The sequence below is a fragment of the Ixodes scapularis genome, unplaced genomic scaffold (assembly GCF_016920785.2).
Source record: "Ixodes scapularis isolate PalLabHiFi unplaced genomic scaffold, ASM1692078v2 PGA_scaffold10__122_contigs__length_95168666, whole genome shotgun sequence".
Taxonomy (NCBI): domain Eukaryota; kingdom Metazoa; phylum Arthropoda; class Arachnida; order Ixodida; family Ixodidae; genus Ixodes; species Ixodes scapularis.
In genome coordinates, this window is record NW_024609836.1 from 84,590,889 (window position 1) to 84,610,126 (window position 19,238).

The window sequence follows — 19,238 nt, forward strand, 5'->3', positions numbered from 1 at the left end:
TTTATGGAACATTGCCGCATGCAATGGTAACTGTGCTTGCCCGCGTGTCCCTGTCCTACGTGCCTGGGCGAGCCTACTCTTAGTATACACTGTGAGCGAGTTGCACTTTATACGGGCCTTTCTTTGCGCGGCGTTGGGTTGAAGTGCCGAGGAAAGATGCTCACCGTTAGCGCTCTCCGGTTGTCTTTCCTACTTCTTTGCAATCAAAACACGGGAACGTACTTATTGATTTTAAGTTGTCCTAAAAAAAAAGTTTGTGTTTTTTTTAGATGTTTACGCTGCTACTTTGGTGCAAAGTGATGGCGTCCTATTTTTTTTTTCTCTTTCTCTTTTTCTTTCCCCTGAAAGTTGGCATTTCGGAGACGTCTTTGTTGAAAACGAGAAATTGACATTATTTTAAAACGAGAACTGGAATATTGTACACTATTTATTGTTACACTGCGTTGTTTTACACGGAAGGTCTCATCTGGTCATCATTTTCTACTGACTTTTTATCATTGAAGATGTCAATAAAGAGCCTCTAGTGAAAAAGCATCTGGGGTCTCGGATCTTCTTTGGTCGCCTGTTTAGAACTACGTATAAATATTTAAAAAAAAACGCAACGTCTATGCATTATTTTGAAACGGCGCCAATGTTACGTGGACGGAGGGAAGAAGTGGTCGCTACAAGCGCCGACTAACAACTGAGGGGTTGTTCTTAATAAACCACAAACATAAAAAAGACGACTTTCTAATAATGATGGAATGGCGCCTGCGCATCAAGGAAGTAGGTGCTGCAAATTCTACAATCCCATGGGCGATCTTTCCCGATCTAAAAATCCTACCTCACTGTACAACAATGCCAAGGAAGCCTGACTCACGCAGGTTGGTCCCTCTTTTTTCGTTCCGTGAGCCTCTACAACCTCGCGAGCCTTTTGCTCTTTATGTTTATACTACACGATGACACTTTCTAGTAAAGGTCTACATGCATATAGTCACGGCAGTGCAATGCCAAATGTGAGCACACTGTTTCTGTCAACGAACTACGGTGTTCCCGTAGGCGAATATTCGGGCATCTCCCCGTTTGCCCGCTGTGGAAAAAGGCGCGAGCACAAAACAGGCGGAGAGAGGATGCGGTATCGATGGTACCGCATTGCATGAGTTCGTACTTTGCACCAAGGGCGATACCAGATACCCTTCTCGTGCGGGAAGGTGAACATCGGGCAAACGGGGAGATGCCTCAACATTCGACTGCGGGAACACCGTAGTTTGTTAACGGAAACCGCGTGCTCATATTTGGCATTGCACTGCAGTGACTATGCATGTACTATACCTTTACTAGAAAGTGCCATCGTGTTGTATGCGGAGCGGAGGTTCATCCCCTTCTTGCGTAAGGGGTTGCGATGATTTTGGAACGTCGAGCTCTTATTGGCCGATTGAAACAAGTCTACCCGCTATTCTTCCAATCAAAGCCAGAGATCGGCGTTGTTCCGACGTTACTCTCGCGGAAGTTGGATGACCTGCTCTCCGCGTAAACACCGGCACCAAAAAAGCACGCGAGATTGTAGAGGCTTACAGAATACCAAAGGAGGGCACAACCCGCGCGAGTCGGGCTTCTTTGGCTTTGATAGACAGTGAGGTCAAATATATAAAGATCGGGAAGATCGCCTATCCAATCGTATTACGATTCTGTAGGCGCCGTATTCAATCAGTCGAATGATTTAATATTTTTTTCGCGGTTTCCCGAGAATAACCTTTCAGTTGTTAGTCAACGCTTCTAGCGTCCACTTTTTTCCTCCGACCGTGTAACGTTCGCGCTGTTTGAAGATGGACGCGTATACCAACAAGCCCAGTTAGCCCTAAGCCACGGAGTCAATCAAGCTGCATCAAAAAGTGCATTGTCACGGTGCTGGGCGTCTTTGCGCATTTGCTACCATCGGCTGAAAAAAAAAAAAAAAATCACTCGCAGTAAATGCGACGTGATCTTGCGCTCTTTTTTTTTTTTCTCTCAAACACTCATTCAGCGAGACCAGACTTCCAGAAAATATTTATTCGTAAACAAATTGCAGCTCAAGAGTAGTACAAAACGTTCGAAATAACGCGTTAGCCTTCGTTATGCATAGAAGAGCGAGTATTCTCGAAGGTATATAATTTCCCGTTGGATTCAAAAGTCGTATATATGTGCTACTCGTGTCGAGGCGACGTCAATCAGTACGAAAGGAAAATGCGAGTATGTTTCGCGGCAGCCACTTCGATGACTCACGGAAAACATTCGGCAGCGTGTTGCGATTAATGTGCAAAACCCGTCGTTTGCGTACAAATATCATCCGAATGTTTCGCAGCGCTACGCTGCGTGCTGACGTATATTATAGGCGAAGGCGCGCAATCGAGGTAGGTATAGTTACGAGTATTCGCTCCTCCGTGTGCACATCCCAAGCAGCACAAATGTCCTGTGAACGTCCACAGGAGATCCCTGGGACGTTAGGACATCCTAAAGACGTTCACAGGACGAAGTGTGCTATTAAAGCAAGGTTTCAAAACGTTCATTGGGTGAGAAATATACAATCATCCTCGGCAATACTTTTTTTTTCATATAATCTCAGCAATTATTTTCACTCCAATACCGTATCAATTGCGCTACTCTCGATCAAATTTCCTTGCCTTTCAAATGACTTATTTGGGGTGCCGTTATGAGGAAATCTAAGGTGAAAAGAAGCACTAACTGAAGCGTGCAACCAATCGACGAATGAATAAATAAATTGTATTATAAATAAGTGCAATAAATATATACATTAAATAGGCTCTCGTTAATCTTATATGAATACAACATACAAAGAAAAAATGTTGATTACATGAAATGATATAGAATCCTAAGCTATGAGCATTTAATGTGAATCAACATGAGATTGTTCGAGGAATGAAAAATAAACTATATAATAAGAAGGAAACGAATTTACACGCTCGCGCGTGCATAGCGCAATTTGAATTCTTTACATATTAGTAAAGTCATTTCTTTTGCGAGGTTTGACATTTATTTTGTGAACAAGTACCACGCCTTCTCGCAAAGGTTTCCCTCTAGTCCTGTTTTTGCGCCCGCAGTATTGTTTGCTCGCGCACTCTCTCCCTTCAAGTTCCCTAAAATGTAGAAATAACTGTCATGTTCGCGTTTCGAAAATGTTATGCTTTCTTAATTTACCCCTTAGCAACTCGAGGTTAGTGCATGGCACTCGACAATCGTCCAGTCTTGTCTAAATGCGCACATCAAGTTCATACTCCGGCATTGCAAAGTGCACCGTCATCACGCCTCTCGAGATCTAAATAATGGACAGTTCGTTGTGCAAAAGCAGTCTCTAGCTTGTTTGTTTTTGTTGTATTTTCGAACAACAAAGACGAGTTAAGGAAAGACATGTGTAGTACCACAATCGCTTCGTTCCTGTGGTCAGCGACGTCTTTTGAACGACGCACAAGGCCTGTTCATCTGTGGCGCCCGCCTAGCGTGTAGCCCTCACCACCCTCTTGAAGGCTGTCCGAAAACCCACCAAAACATCCTGATGGTAGGCCAAACTCTTAGAACCTCCTGCGCGCACCACAAAGCATTTTGAATACCAACCCTTCTTTAATCAGTTTCACGAATGAGAAGAGCGGTTAGTACTATGCTTCCATGGCCACGTGGTTTGCGTGCCAAAAAGGAGTGCACAGTGTTTGCCACCGCAGAACCATGTGATCATCGGAGCATGATACTAATCGCTCTTCTGATTGGTTGAACTGATCAAAGGAAATCCGATGATTGGTTTAGCGAGTGTGTCGCGGTGTAGCGTACATCCGGGGAATTCTGAGAGTGTAGAACGTTCTGATGCTCAGTATAAGGAACTGACTAACAGAAATTTATATCTGCCCATCAGGAGATCAGGACAGACCTCCTAGTAACGCTAATGTTTCACATGGGAACCCAGTCACCTTCTGTGAATATACTGATGCACCAGGAATTCTCCGCGGGTTTTCTGCGGGGACTTCGATGAAGTTCGTTCATAATCGCAAAAACTCCAGTCTCCGGCTCAACGGACATTTTGTCCAACATCAGCGAAAACAGGGCGAAATCATGTCGTCACAATGGAGCAAGACTCAGATTGTCATTCGAGAACTCTAAACTTGCACACTTAGATGGTCAGCGAATGTCACTCGAGGAATCCGCAGGTTAAGAACACTCATTCCTAGAGATATATAAGTTCAGCAGTTGAGACGAGCTTCCTGTAGGCACAGCAGACAAATCAGTGTTTGCTGAGCATCCTCTGAGATTGCACTTTGATGCGAGTCGTTGGAGCGGAGAAACCCTCGAAACTTGTTCTTTGGCAGAGAAACCATTTGAGCACCGCTAGCGTATAGAGCCACAACCATGTTGATCGAGATGCGAAGCACTGAGCACGCGTACTCAAACCCTCGGCGCGTTGCACGTCGAAGAGTTGAGGTCGAACACGAAGTAGTTAGACTGGCTGGAGTCCTCGTCGAGTAGGTCTTCTCTCGATTCGCCGACGGGGCTGATGGGGCCGCTGGTCTGCACCACTTGGTGGCGCATCGGCTCGTGGACTGCGCAGCCCCCCGGGAAGTCTAACCTTGAAGAGGCCTTGATCGAATGCATGTCCAGTCGATGGGCCGCTTTCTCGGGTACACCTGAGGTACAACAGGAACAAACAATCGCCAGGGGATTGTGGTTTTACGATAGTCACGTAAAGCCGCGGATACACTGTTTTCATACACCATACGAAAGACAGGGTGTTCGCAGTAGACATAATGGCAATATCTGCGGACGCGCCTCGAGCTTGCTCGAGTTGCTCTACACATAAGTGTGCTCCGAACATGCAACCGCAGACAGTTTTGGTATGACCAATGTCACAGCCTCACACAAGGAAGGAACACGCCCTGACGGTATCTGCAGGCTGTCTTTTCTGTGATGTATTTGCAGGGGCGGATGCAGGTGTTTCCAGACGGGCTACGAACACCTTTGGGAAATTTCGTGCCCCAATATAAACATGGGCTCACACAGTGACCACATGCCAAATGGTTGGCCATGGTAGCCATATATGTCCCGACATCCCATATGGGACGTCAGGATCAGTTTCGATTTTGGGACAGTGTGCCGGGTCATTCGGCGGGCTACCTCCGAAGTAAGACCCCTGACCGGATATGGATACACTTGCCAGGGAACCAACCCGGGAAGTTCCGTCATTCAAGATGGCGACGGCCACGTCGAAGGTGATATTACTATAGTGCCTGGAACGTGTCTCCGACTGGTGGTGTGTTCATCCTATTCCGCCCATGCATTGAAAGGTCCCGAAGTGACAACAAATGACGTCACAAAAGCCGGAGTTTTATGTTGTCGGATGTCGCGATCCTGGTGGTTGGTCGCAGAAGTCTGACAAAAAGCCCGAGCAAACGCGCGTGTCGCTGTCGTCACGGCGCCTCAACTCCATGGCTGCCGAAGCTTAAGCGGACTCTAAAGTTAGAGAGCGAACAGCAGCAGAACAGGCGTCTGCTACATCCACCACCGCTGCTGTGACGCCGCCAGGGTCGCGACCGGCGACAGCGTGACGCTTCAATGGCGTCATGAGGCGGAAATCGAGGCACCACTCTTTCGAACGCGCGCGGTAATGCGCCAGTCGGAGACGCGATCCGGACACCATAAGGTTAGGGAAAGTGGCCAGTACCTTTCACGCCCCGCGTGGAAACTGTGATGGAGTTGGGTCTTTGGCTGTGTCGTCTGGGTGACCTGCGGAGCTTGCCGACGAGCAGAACGCCGACGCAAGCCACGACGAGCAGACACAGGGCGGCCGCACATCCCGCCACGACCTCGAAGCGGACGCATCCTAAGAAATAAAAGCATATAATGTAAAAAATGAAAGCCGTTTACAACTCTCCGTAATGCCGAATTAGAGCGCAGCTCTTGAGGAGGAGGAGGGAAGGGTACTCAGGGGAGGGTATACCCCTCCTCCATCCTCCTCATCCTGTCCGCTATTAGGGAGTTTTCGTAGACCGCGTTGCCCCCTCCGCTAAGCCCTCCGCAACGAAGAAGCCGCTACTGCGCCGGCGCGCCCATGGCCTTGACTGTAGAGTTCCGGGTATCGTAGCGGGTTGCGGAGGGTGTTGCGGGACGGCGAAAACGATCTACGAAAACTCCCTATTCCTCTGTCCGAGCGGCGTTGCCGTCGCCTCATGAGGGTCGCGGGACCTCATGGGGGTCATGTGAGGTCACCGGGGTCACGTGACCCCTGTGAGGTCACGTAACGATGACGTCATTTTTTACGTCACCAGAGACGTTACGTGTGACGTCATCGTGATGTCATCGTCATCGATGACGTCATCATCACTGGTGACGTCACTGATGACGTCATCAGTGACTATGACGATGCGGATGCCGATGACGTCATCAGTGACATCACTGATGACGTCATCTGTGGCGATGACGATGACGTCATCAGTGACGTCACGCATCCCATAATGCACCGCGCGGTTACGCCGACGGCGTCGGCGACGCCGCTCAGGCTGGAAACGGGCGCCTGCTGCGCTCTAAAAATAAAAAAAAATGCAAGACGTTTACAAAATTTTGTAAGACGAAATTAGAGTACAGCTCTTGAGGAGGAGGAGGTGAGGGTACGGAGAGGAGGGTGTGCCCCTCTTCCTCCTCCGTACAATCCAGATTGGTGTTGAGGTCATGTGACGTCAGTTTTCCCGCTAAATCTAGCGCAGAAACTGAATTTGTTCATGGGTGACGTGACACGAAGTCATCCGACGTCCTTTTCCCCGATTATTTTAGCGGGAAAATTGACGTCACGTGCCCTCAACATCAATTCAATTTCCCGCTAAATTTAGCGGGGCGGGTACGCCGACGCCGCGAAACCCTCTAAGAACGCAGCGTTTTGCCAGAGCTAGTTTTCGAAGTGGCGGCGTTAGACACTACTTCATGTAGTAACACGCACTTTTATGCGTGTCCACTCTGTTTACTCGATCACACACAACAGTCTTGTCACTGAAGAATAGGAAGAGGAGTAAAGACCCTCTCTAGCAAGATGCTGGGGGCTCACTACGTCGTGCACTCAGGGACAGTGGTGACTATACGGAGGGCAAGTTGTCTGCTTCTTGCGCAGGAGTAGCGATGACGTCAGAACGACACCGCGCTCTGATTGGCTTTCATTGAAAGTATAGTAGTGCGTATACCTCAATGCTAGATGCTTCGAGGTCTACCCACTACGTTTTTCAATCAGTCCATAAGAGCTTGGCATTCTGACATCATCGCAACCCCTGCAAAAGAAGCAGACGACCTTCCGCTCTGCATAGATCCCAAGCATCGGGCGTCCAGTCACCGACTCCGGCATCCAACTGTGGGCAAGGCGCTGACCTGGGCATTCCTGCAGGAGTGGTCTGGGCTCCGGCTGCAGCCCGTGGGTGTCGATGACCAGGGCCTGGCTGACGGAGTCGGGCGACTCGGAACTCCCGAAGCGCTGCACCGTCACGGCGTAGGTGGCCTCGGGCCACAGCGTGAGTGTGGCCACGTCGTGGGAGGTGTACTGCCGGCCCGTCACGTCCATCGAGCCGTCCAGAATCTTCCACATCACCTGGACAAACAAAACAAAACGATAAACTTGGACAACAGTTCTTGCGAAAATTAATTTAAAGAAGGGCGATTCTCTCATTACGTCTGCGCAGCGAACGCCTTTTACACAATGTATGAGCAGATGTGACCGTCAGATTCGTACTGAGCTCATATACGCCCGGTCAAGGGCGCAACTGCTTCGAGATTGGCAGGCGCGTATCTCACCTCGAACTTTGCCGGCGTCGCGTCAGACGCCCTGTAGGATGCGCCGTCCCACGTGACCATAGCCTCGACCGAGGACCTCAGCCAGCGAAGGCTGACCAGGCGAGGCGTCCACGTTCGGGGTTCTCCGTGTCCGCGCGCGTCGTCCTGAGTCAGCAGCCCCTGGGACCCCGCGTCTAGGTCCACGGGTGACAGGGTCTGAGCCGCGGGTCCCTCTGGGCCCATGGCCAGAAGCTTGAGCTGGGACGACTGCTTCAGCTGGCTCCGACTCACGCTCGCGTTGAGGTACGAGGTCTGTTCGGGACAGGGGACGCGGAAAAACTGCGCTCAGCACCAGTCGCAAACAGCTTGAGGCCGCGATCAAACTGATCTTACATCTTCCTTGTATGATGAATTAGGAAGCAACAAGCTGAAACATATTGCTGTCAGTTACTATAGCAGACGCACAAAGAACGCCCAAGGCTAGGGTCATGTGATCTCGGCGACCACTGGAACATGATACCGATCTCCCTTTCCATTGGCTGAACTAGTCTGAAGTATAATTGGTGTTCCTTCGACGACCCCCGCGAGCCGTCAATAATACATCCGACCACGTACTCGAAGCATTATCGTCTTAATTACAAACGGTGCCACAGACCTCTGGGTGGCGACAGGGCTACCCCCTTTCTGCGGCATCGCGTCTTTACATAGCCAAACAGAGATTACCATATAGTACGATAACGATTGCGACTGGTGTTCTGTTGCGTGGCGATGCAGTGCAGTCTCTGGCACCTGCCTGAGATTGTGTCATTTATAGCGAACTCGGCTGTTTGAGCGGTCAACCTAAACGTTGGCCATATTTCCAAAACTACTTTTGGCTCCTTGAACCAAGGGGACACCAATGATACAACTGTCTCGAGGATCCTAACCTCGTGCTTTCGGTGGTGGGGAATTAAATATAATACAGTTAAATTAATCCAACGTGAAATTATATTCGCGCTCAGACATATCATGGCGTCAGAATGTAGTAGACTCGGTATCCTAAGAGACAAGGAGAGTATCTACACTCTGTCTGCGGTACTTGGCTCTGCCATGATAGCTCATTGAGTACCGTCAGCAATGCTGTTAGGGAGTTTTCGTAGATCGTTTTCGCCGTCCCGCAAGGCCCTCCGCAATCCGCTACGGTAGCGGGAACTCCACAGTCAATGCTATCGGCGCGCAGGCGCAGTAGCGACTTCTTCGTTGCGGAACGCTTAGCGGAGGGGGTAGCGCGGTCTACGAAAACTCCCTATTTAGACATCACGATGACCGGTACGTTCGCGTGACCTTCCACATGAAGCCACGTACGCCACAGCTTCCGAGTTCGTAATCCCGTCTAAGCGTTGCCTTTCACCACTGAAGACGGCTGTCCAAGCCATCCTCAGCGACATGCTGTCTCCGAGAGTATAGAAGACCATTCATTCTAGTGGGGTGAGAGGAGAGAGGAAAAATAGTCTCCATGTTAGGGCAGTTCCGGCGGTAGAACCCATAAGAACTGCCCAAACGATTAGAAGCAATGGAAACGGTGCATGGCCTTTCCCTCTTTTACCCCGACGATTCCGTTGAAGTGCCCGGATGTACGTTAGGTGGCGTTGCAGGCAAACAAACTGGTGCCGCTCAGAGAGCCCTTAGTGCTTAGTGTAGTGTTTCCCAAACTGATCGCGACCCCAATTGCGGCATAATCAGGGGGGGGGGGTCGCGAATCGATTTAGGAACATGAAAAAATACATACATATTTTTTGCTGTGTCCCCAATAAAAGAAAAGTACGGGTCGCGCAGCTCAACATTGAGCCGGAACTGATAGTTGCGTTTTGGGAAACTGTACTCTAACAAACAAGCTGGCTTTAGACATTACGTTTAACCGTCCTGCCTGCTAACATGCCATGTTTTTTGTTTGTTTATTTCGATGGTTCTTTGCACAGTTGGTTTCACTCTGACTATGTCAACTGGCAAATTAAGGAGTGAATTTTCTGTATTACCGTTCATACACAGCTGAGAAAAAAAAACAAAAAAACTTGTGGCATCGCGAAAAGCAGGGGAACTGGGCCGGGGGGGGGGGGGGGGGGGGGAGGGAGGGAGGGGGGGGGGGGGGCGGACGTGATATTGTATGTTTTTGGTAGGTCGCAAGGTAGCAGAGTGCGGGAAGCGCTGGGTTAGTGGGATGGTCTACAGCACCTGGGCGACCTCCTGCCAGCGGTCCTGGTGCAGCAGTCCCCTGAGCATCACCACATAGACGAGGGCTCCGACCAATGGGCGACCTTTGGCGTCCCGGGGCGGAGACCACGTGACGCGGACGACGTCTTCCACGGGGTCGTGCTCCAACCGAGGCGGCTGAAGGGAAGCCGCCACGTTAACGGCGCCGCCTGCGAACAAGACATCCACACACCTCAACACTTCAGCAGGCTTCGTAGTCACTACCTATACAGAAATGCCATACATGGCCGCCATATCAAGAATTGTGCCAGTAAATGGCGTTTTTCTTTTCGCCTCGAGCATGCACTGTGAACAACGAGCTCAACTATGGCGTCTACGAGCACAGAAATGCCATATACGGACCGAGAGCTGTGCAAAGAAGGCCATATATGCCTATATATAATATGGCCCGTTTCTGTACGGGTAGACGCCATAGTTGAGCTCATTCACAGCGCATGCTAAGGGCAAAGAGAACAACAATATATTTGAGGACACCTGAAGGGCGTGTTGCAGAAGCGGCCGGTGTTGAAGATATACATAAGCATGCATTCAGCCAACACCATCTAGAAGAATCGAAGCTTGTGCACTGGAATTGTGACGTCATCACAGTGAGGTCGAAGAAAGACGCAGATTGTACGCGAGCGTTGCTTTGGCGTTCGGCTGGGCCTCGTATCCAATGAACGCGTGGAAGGACAGTCGGCGTCGGGGGTCGGGTCCAATCGCTCGGTTGGTGGCATTCGACTGGGATGACGTTCTGTGGAGGAGGTCGTTCGCAGGCCTCGGTTATTCTAGCTGGTGTTGGTTCGGCAGAACATGTCCTGGAATGTGGCGGCCTGTGAACGCCATTTATACACGGCTTGCAAGGACGTCAGTAGCCGGTGTGGTGGCCTTGTTGCTGTGCGCCTACCTTCTGCAACACATATTTTGCACCGTCGCTGTTTTCTTTTTCTTTTTTTTTTAATAAGTACAAGTAGAATGACCACCAGCATTATGCTATGACGTCATGCGGACGTCATGCATATTATGTTGCATTTTTATATTATTGAGTTTCTAGGAGTATGATTGCCGGTACACTGTGTGAACTCTACAAGAACCGAAACCTTTAAGAACTGTAAAGAGACCGAAAAATAGGCTACTAATGAATATCTCGATCATACTCTTTTTCGACAGGAATTTCGTAGGGGTGTTTCTTTTTCTCAACGTATTAGACGGAAGAGATAAAAATAGTAATGTGAAAGGTCATGAAGGCAAAACCGGTGTACATAACGTAAAAAAAAGAAGACAATAACCACGAATGCAAGCAAGCACCAAGATAAGTGTAAATAAACTAGTTGCTCTATTAGAGACGGAAGCAAATAACCAAAATGTTAGACATATGCATCGTACGAAAATAACTTATCTTTATCAATATAACCTCTGAATTTGATTCGAAAATTTTCTACACGCGAAAACACATGGTAGACGCCAAAAATCAAGCAGAGAAATAGAGATTTGAATCGCTTACCGTCTGACCCGGTCTTGTGGAAAGAGCAGGCCACTTTGCACCCGGGGAACTGGATTGAGCAGATAGGAATTTTTTTTTTTTTTTTTTTTTTGTCAACACTCTGCAGTCGCGCGAGAACAATTAGAATCAAGCAATATCCAAGATCAATAGCAATGTATTTACTTGGCTACGCGAACGTCGCAAAGGGGTTTGAACAGCCACTAGTGGAAGGCAATGTCCATTGTCATCTAATTTCTGTGACGTATTATAGACCACGAATCGGCAGGCCAGGTGCATGGTCCTTTGTTGTGGAAACTGTCGCTGGCTCGCTCACACGCGTGCAGATCTGAAGCACTCAAGAAAATCTTCGATAGAGTTTATGTGCCGTGTATTGCATAGGCGTAGATTTCGGGAAGGGGGGGGGGGGGCATCAAGGCTCGTGCCCCCCCTCCCCCCCCCCCCCCCCTGGCCTTACCAAGACGCTAGTAAGGCGCCGTCTTGGTAAAGACGGCGCCTTACCAAGACGGCGCCTTGGTAAGGCGCCGTCTTGGTAAGGACAGCGCCTTACCAAGACGCTGTCCTTACCAAGACGCTGTTTACGTGCCATGTAACGAGCTTCTAGTAGCAGCATGTAAACAAAATAACGCTCACGTTGCCTTTATTGACAAAATGCATGGGAAACGGAATCCCAGCGTGCTTTCCTTGGCTTCAATCTCCAGTTCTGGCGAAAAAATAACGCGCAGCCCCCCCCCCCCCCCCCTCCCCAGGAGAAACTTCTCAGCCTGCCTCTCCTCCTCCTCCCCCCCCCCCCCCCCCCCCCCCCCCCCGGGAAAATGGAAAGTCTACGCCGCTTGTGTACTGCATGATCGTAAGGCAATGTACAATCTTTGGAAGCAAGATCCATTTTTTAATAGCGGCACAAACAAAAATATGACAATTTTAGACGACCTAAAGCTGCCGGGCGATCGAGCGCATCACGTACTTAGTACTCATAATTACGCGTGTTAATGTTTAAATAAAAGTATAAATAAAATAAGAACAGTGAATGAATGTTACAAAATATGGACACAAAATTATTCCCGGTACATCTTTTTCAGAGAACTGGATTTCCTCCCTATCGCCAAGCTATTTCAACTTCTCTGACAAACTGTCCGTTGCGTACCTAATTGTTTTATATCAACGGAACACCTCGCCAATAGAGAGGAAACTAACACCACCTTGAAATGAATTAATGAAGAAAACAATACCCGCTTAGCAGAGCGAGAAATCGTAGCGCACCATGCAGTTCTGCAGTATATGTGAATAGCTCTGTATGGGGAAAATCCCGACGACCTTAATAACATATATTTCGCATCATGAAAACATTATCCAAGAATCTCGTGCAAGAGGGGGAAGTTAGGTCTGCTTTTTAATGCAGAAAATAATGCTTGCCTCCCGACCTCACTCAGGCTGCTGCATTACTGCGTACTATAGATCCAAACGAGCAAGTAGTTCACAGGCGATTCGATCCCTAACGCCTGCGCTGCTTTTCGTGCAGTAAAAACTCATAACACTATAAAACCTAAAAATAAAATACTGCTCTTTTTATTTTTCTTCTTCCTTCTTTCTGCCAGTCAACGATTGTGTGTGCAACCTAGTTCGTTAGGCGGACTGCCAGAAACGATGAAAGCCCAAGTGGATGGGGAGCAGATGAAAACTATGCCAGGGTCAGCAGACGACAGCGGCAACGGCCGTCCGGCGAACCGTTGCCATAGCGACTGCGGCGCCGCCCGCCGGCCTGGCGCCGTACCACTTCCGGCGCCGAGAAAGTTTTTTGTGGCTCAATCTGTAGCCGGCGCGATCAATCAGATGCCCCCTTTCTTTCTTTTTTTTTCGTCTTCTCTGCATCCTCCCTCGACGCCGAGCGTCATCGAGCCGGGAAAAGAAAAGGATCTCCTAAAAGCGTCCCGTTAGGGAATTGAGGATACCGCCGCTCGACGTTTTTTTTTTTTTTCCCCGAGTGGGCGATCACATTTCTGGTCGACTCTCATAGCTTCGACAACACATGCTTTGTCCTCTTTATATATATTTTCTTGTTCATTATATTTTTTTAGATATTTTTGGCATGTGCGAGTGCATATTTGCCATATTCACTTTCTGTATTCGGTTCAAAAGAGAAACGACTATGAACATTGACTGGAGGCAAGTAAAAGTATAAAACAAGAAAGCACCGCATTTCATGTTTCTTCTTTTAACATGTTATTGCACTCAGGCCTTTCAATCATTCTTTTACTATCTTTCTCTCTTTGCATACTTTCATTACATTCAAATCTAAAAACTCATTGTTCCGAATTACAAAGACAAACATCCAGTCCTTTGGGAATCCACAGCGCAGTTACAGCGATAGTAGCTGCGACAGCTTATCGGGCCCTAATGAGTCCATTATGTATCAATCTCTCTCTCATCTCTCTCTTTCTTCAGGTATCATACCTGGAGAAAGGTTCATCGCCAATGTCTGCTCGGAGAGTTACAAACTCATCTATCGCTATAAAACAATCTAGACAGATGATGTCAAGTGACATCGTGACGTGACGTCACGATGCCCTTCATAAAGTCGTGACGTCACGATTTCACGTGACAATATCGCTACGGACGCCCTACACCCTACATCATTTTGAGGAGGGGGAGAGCCAGTAACAGTATAGCAGTAAACAAGCAACTAAACAGTTTAGAAGCAACCGTGGCAAACAAACATGACAAAGTGAAAACCCGCATGCACTTGAAGAGTTCTCTTGCTAACAAAAAGCTAAAAAGCAGCCATCATAAAAAAAGGGAAAAAAGAAACAACAAGAGGAAAGCATTTCGTAGTGGCGAAACTCGTTTACTGCTGCGGGCGTGGGGCACAAACGGTCGACGGCGAAGAGCGACAGCGGCGTACGACGCCGAAGAGGTTGCTGGAGTCCCGGCAAGGCTCCCCGAGGCGAAGGACCCGCGCGCCTTCTTTTATCGGGCACCCGGTGATGTTCAGCCCCGCAATAAACAGTTCCGTCCGGCGCAAATATCGCCGGCCCAGGCCGAACCCGGGGACAAAGGAAAGTGCCCCAAGCGCCGGAAGCCCCAACAACTCGCGCGCAGGGGGAAACAATAAGGGCAGACGCTGAGACAAAAGGTGCGCATCTTGTACCTTACGATATTAATTTTGTGCTTCCTCTCCAGGATGATGAGAAACGATGTCCCTTATCTTTTTGCGTCAATCTCTCACGACCCCCTTTAAAAAAAAAAAAAAAAAATATCGGAAAGCGTTTATCGATTTGGCCAAGCTCTTAGAAACGCTCTTCGCTACACGCGGATGATTACGATCATGATCGTAATCGCTGACGAGCGCGCCGATGATTACGATCGTTCGATGCGTGTGAAAGGAAGCGAGAAACAAGCTAAGCTCGTATCCACCCCAAGAACCGCGATGAAAAAAGTCCGACTTCTCGCGGAACGTTACTAATTTCGCCCTTCGTGTATTGAATTAAGTAAGGTATGCGTAGGTTCTTCATAGATTAACTTTGTGTTATCTTATCAAGACGCACACATTTCAAACGCCAACCATTATTTAACCATTATTTTCCAATCATCACTCTCGGAGGGTTTGTTACCAACTGCATGGAAATGTGCTAAAATCATTCCTATACACAAAAGTGGTACTACTTCTGATGTAAGAAATTATCGCCCCATATCTCTTACCAGCACATGCTCCAAACTGCTCGAACATGTCGTATCAAAACATATTCTCAATTATCTAGATAGCAATGATTTCTTTTATCATTCGCAGCACGGGTTCAGAAAGGGCCTTTCTACTACAACCCAGCTGATCGAAACCGTTCACGAGCTAGCCCAAACAATTAATGATCGCGGTCAGACTGATATAGTATTCTTAGACTTCGCCAAGGCTTTTGATAAAGTGTCTCATCAGAAGTTATTACTAAAACTGAACAATTTGTTTAAAAACACAAGCATAACACAATGGTTTCATTCTTATCTATCTTCTCGGGTGCAGTTTGTTGAAACCGGTGGTCGTACATCAAGTTTTGCTCCAGTGCTTTCTGGGGTGCCTCAAGGAAGTGTTTTGGGTCCGCTGTTATTTCTAATCTTTATAAATGACCTCCACAATGTAATTAACGTGCCAATACGATTGTTCGCAGATGACTGCGTGATATATAATGAAATAAGAACACCCGATGATCAGGCCGAATTAAATAGAAATCTACAAAATATTAACAAATGGTGTCAAGATTGGCAAATGGTTTTAAATCCAGGAAAATCAGTCTTTATGACAGTTACGAGGAAAAAACAATTTCTGAGGTACGACTACTGTATCAACGAGCATGAACTCGCAAGGGTAACTAAGCACAAGTACTTAGGCTTAACATTCACTTCAGATTTACGTTGGAATTCTCATATAGACATAGTGTCTGCAAAAGCCAATAGATCGCTATGGTACCTAAGAAGAAACTTGTCGTATGCCTCACCGGAAGTAAAAAACCTCGCTTATAAGACCCTTGTCAGGCCAGTCATAGAGTACGCCAAAATAGCATGGGACCCACATACTGTCACTAACGCATTTAAATTACAAAAGGTCCAGCGCTTAGCTGCTAGGTTCATTTATAACAAATACCGGCGCGATCATTCCCCTACTGAGCTCTGTCAAATGGCTAATCTTCCAACCCTCGAGTCTAGGACGCATTTTGAGAGATTAAAATTTATTTTCTTAATTATTAATGAATGTGTAAAGATAAACAAAGATAATTATTTCCAAGTTCTTAAAGACGAAAAATCAAGGCACCGGCATAGTCTATACATAAGAGAATATTCTGTGAAAAACGATTGCTTTAAATTTAGTTTTTTCCCGCAAGAGCCGTCAGGGAATGGAATAAACTGTCGAATGAAACGGTGACATCATCATCCATTACAACCTTCCTTCACTGCATTGAAAACGTTTTGATATGTGCGAGTAACTGAATGAGTATCGTGTGTATCGTCTTGATTACTTGCCAGCACGGGAAGTTATCTATGAAGTGTCAGCATTTTTTATGAAACCAAGCGAAATGCGAGAACTGTGTGTATTTACATCTTGTATCTTTCTGCTTTTTATCGTTTGTACCTTCCACTCCTGTAATGGCCCTGTGATAGGGCTAACAGTATCAATAAATAAAATAAATAAAAATAAAAAAACGATCGTTTCTTATCTCGACAACCACATCTCGTAAGAACTTCTTCGAGCCGCGCACGAGTAATGCGAAAACTCTCCGAGACGCTGCACGCACATTGGAGCACGCGGTACCATTCCGCCTTTTCACTGGCTGAACTGATTAGAGGAAGACCGGTGATTGGTGATTGAGGCAATGTACGTTGAAAGCGATATCAGGGAATCTTTCTTGACGTCTCTTCATCGTTTAAAACCCGGGCGAAAAACGAAAATGCTGGGTTGCGATGTGGACGCTTGCTCAGCATCCGATCTCGCGTCCAAGAGAGCTATCTGCGCCCGCTCGGGGCACGTTGCACAGCCCAGTGATGGTAACGCGCAAAAAGCGATATATTAAATTCTCCGACTGGTCTATAGACCTTTCCAGGGCTTATCACCTGCGCGAAAAATGCTGAGTCACTGAGCTGTGGACGCATGCGCAGCGTCTGATATGCGCACACCAGAGCAACAGCGCATGCTCAGAAGGCGTTCCACAGCCCAGCAGACAAAGATGGCAGCGCGCAGGAGGTGATCTTGGGAAAGGGTCTATATTATAGCGTGGTATGTGAAAGGGATCGACTCACGCATATGTTTTCGACGCCGCACATGGGGCCCCAGAGGTCGAAGTCCTTGTAGAAGAGGTCGCACACTTGCCAGCACTGCACACGTCACAAGGTGAAAGAAAAGAGGGACAATTATGAGAATCTCGCACTTTCTCCCGTGTCTGTTTTAAATACCAGAATTTGACGAGGGAGAAAAGGGGGGGGGGGGGGGGGGTGGATCCTGTTTTCTACCCCTGCCCGTTTCGATCTGGATGAGCAGTGTACCGGCGTGAGGTCGTGTATATGACTACTGCGTACATCACTGGCTAAATTGCTCAACTATACAGCTGAGAGACAAGTCGCCCATTGAGGCTAACTTCCGAATGTCTAAACATACATACAACGCAATAAATTACAGATTTGGACGAGGTCAAACACGTGATGAAGAACTTCATTTGATATTTCTTCATGCCGGCTTCAAGCAGCGAAGTTCGATATCTCTGAATATCGACACTAAAATTTGTGCATATGATATTATAATTTCCAGATATCAGGAAAATTACTGCGGTTATATTGCTCATAAAAAAAAAAAGCCCGGCTAGGTATTCCTTTTTGTGCAGGCATCTAAAAACACGTTCGTTTTTTTTTTTTTTATTTGTTTTTTTCGGTTGTACCGTTCGAGGAATAAAAAGTACTTTCTGTAACTGACTCAAAAGGAGAGCGACGCTGCAGAAAACGACCTCACCATGTTGCAGTCAGAAACGGCTTGGCATTCGACGTGGCGCAGGCTGCTATCCCAGGGGGCCTTGGTGCCGAACTGAAACATCAACGGGCCCAAGGGTAAGGCGACGGCGACCCCCCTCGGCTACGTCATTGATGACAGCCCGTGCCCGAGCAAACGCACAAATAGCCTTTGGGCAGTAAAATAACGTCACGACGTTGGCCAGACGTCTATAGACCTTTGCAGAAATCCCCCCCTGCGCGCTGCCATCTTTGTCTGGTGGGCTGTGGAACGCCTTCCAAGCATGCGCTGTTGATCTGCTGTGCGGTATATCGGACGCTGCGCATGCGTCCACAGCTCAGTGACTCAGCATTTTTCGCCCGCTCGCTTCGTTCGAGACTGCCGCTGGAAAGGTCTATAGATTGAAGGAGTGGGGGATATCTGAGCGGGGTCTGGCGTTCGAATATCAGACGCTGACCACCGGCGTCCGGCGTTCGAACGCCAGACCCTGCGAGAGGAGCACACGACGCTCTCAGCGTTCGCTTTGATTGGATGGAAACAACCCAAATAGAGATAAAGGCAGGTAGCCTTTGCATCTCCCCACTAATCCTTCCAATCAGAGCTCGACGTTCTGACGTTACCGCACGCTCTCATATCCTCCTCCTCTTCAGTTTTTCTCTGTATAGTGTGACTCCAAAAGAAGCCAGTGTGAGCAAATCTGACAAAATAAAAAAAAGGAAGAAAATCGTAGAACCAAGAGAATTATCATAATCATTCTGAGCATGCGCGAGCGAATGCGTGGGTGTCCGTGTTTCTAGAGCACGCGATGAACCAGTCACTTTGATGATTTACATATGACGTCATGACATCACGGTAGCGGTCATTCCTACTTGTAATTACCGAGACACACAAAATCGATGGTTGGCGCTCTTTTGAGTCACGTAACGTCCTATTCAAAGCAGACACGAACGCAAAAGAAAGAAACGAAAATTATAAGAAAAGTGTAGTGTCCTAGATTGCGAAACAAAAAGCAAATTAAGCTTGATATCACACAAAAAAACCGAGCTGTTGTTTTCGTCTTACTATGGCGGGTTATGCAGAATAAAAAGTTGTTGGTTAAATTGTACTTCAAATGTACAGTAATTCGTTAGTCCACGTTGTTTTCAGTGGTTGGGTGAATTTTTCTAACAATTTAAATAAAATTAATCTTATTTAAATCAAACAAAAACCTAATTGAAATCGAACAAATCTGATTTTTTTTTTATTCGAGTCATCCGATAACTC

The 19,238-nt window shown here is 47.6% G+C and overlaps 1 protein-coding gene and 1 long non-coding RNA gene across 2 annotated transcripts; both read right to left on the reverse strand.

Annotated features, from left to right (window-relative positions):
* Window positions 1-3,885: 3,885 nt before the first annotated feature.
* LOC8042450 lies at window positions 3,886-10,430 on the reverse strand. Its single transcript, XM_040207548.3, has 6 exons — window positions 10,418-10,430; window positions 9,979-10,166; window positions 7,789-8,079; window positions 7,369-7,585; window positions 5,681-5,839; window positions 3,886-4,646 (listed from the first exon to the last, which is right to left on the reverse strand). The coding sequence occupies exons 1-6, from the start codon at window positions 10,428-10,430 to the stop codon at window positions 4,408-4,410; spliced, it is 1,107 nt and encodes a 368-aa protein (XP_040063482.2). The 3' UTR covers window positions 3,886-4,407.
* A 1,069-nt stretch (window positions 10,431-11,499) lies between these two features.
* LOC120837908 lies at window positions 11,500-18,061 on the reverse strand. Its single transcript, XR_005715012.2, has 3 exons — window positions 17,979-18,061; window positions 17,276-17,350; window positions 11,500-11,549 (listed from the first exon to the last, which is right to left on the reverse strand). It is a non-coding gene; the product is annotated as an uncharacterized LOC120837908 (long non-coding RNA).
* Between the last annotated feature and the right edge of the window lie 1,177 nt (window positions 18,062-19,238).

Bases quoted from the DNA above. Each gene is read 5' to 3' on its own strand.
- LOC8042450 (XM_040207548.3), bottom strand. The intron at 8,080-9,978 runs GTGCTGTAGACC...TGTCCCGAACAG, and splicing joins GCTGGCAGGAGGTCGCCCAG to ACCTCGTACCTCAACGCGAG. The intron at 7,586-7,788 runs GTGAGATACGCG...TTGTTTGTCCAG, and splicing joins CGACGCCGGCAAAGTTCGAG to GTGATGTGGAAGATTCTGGA.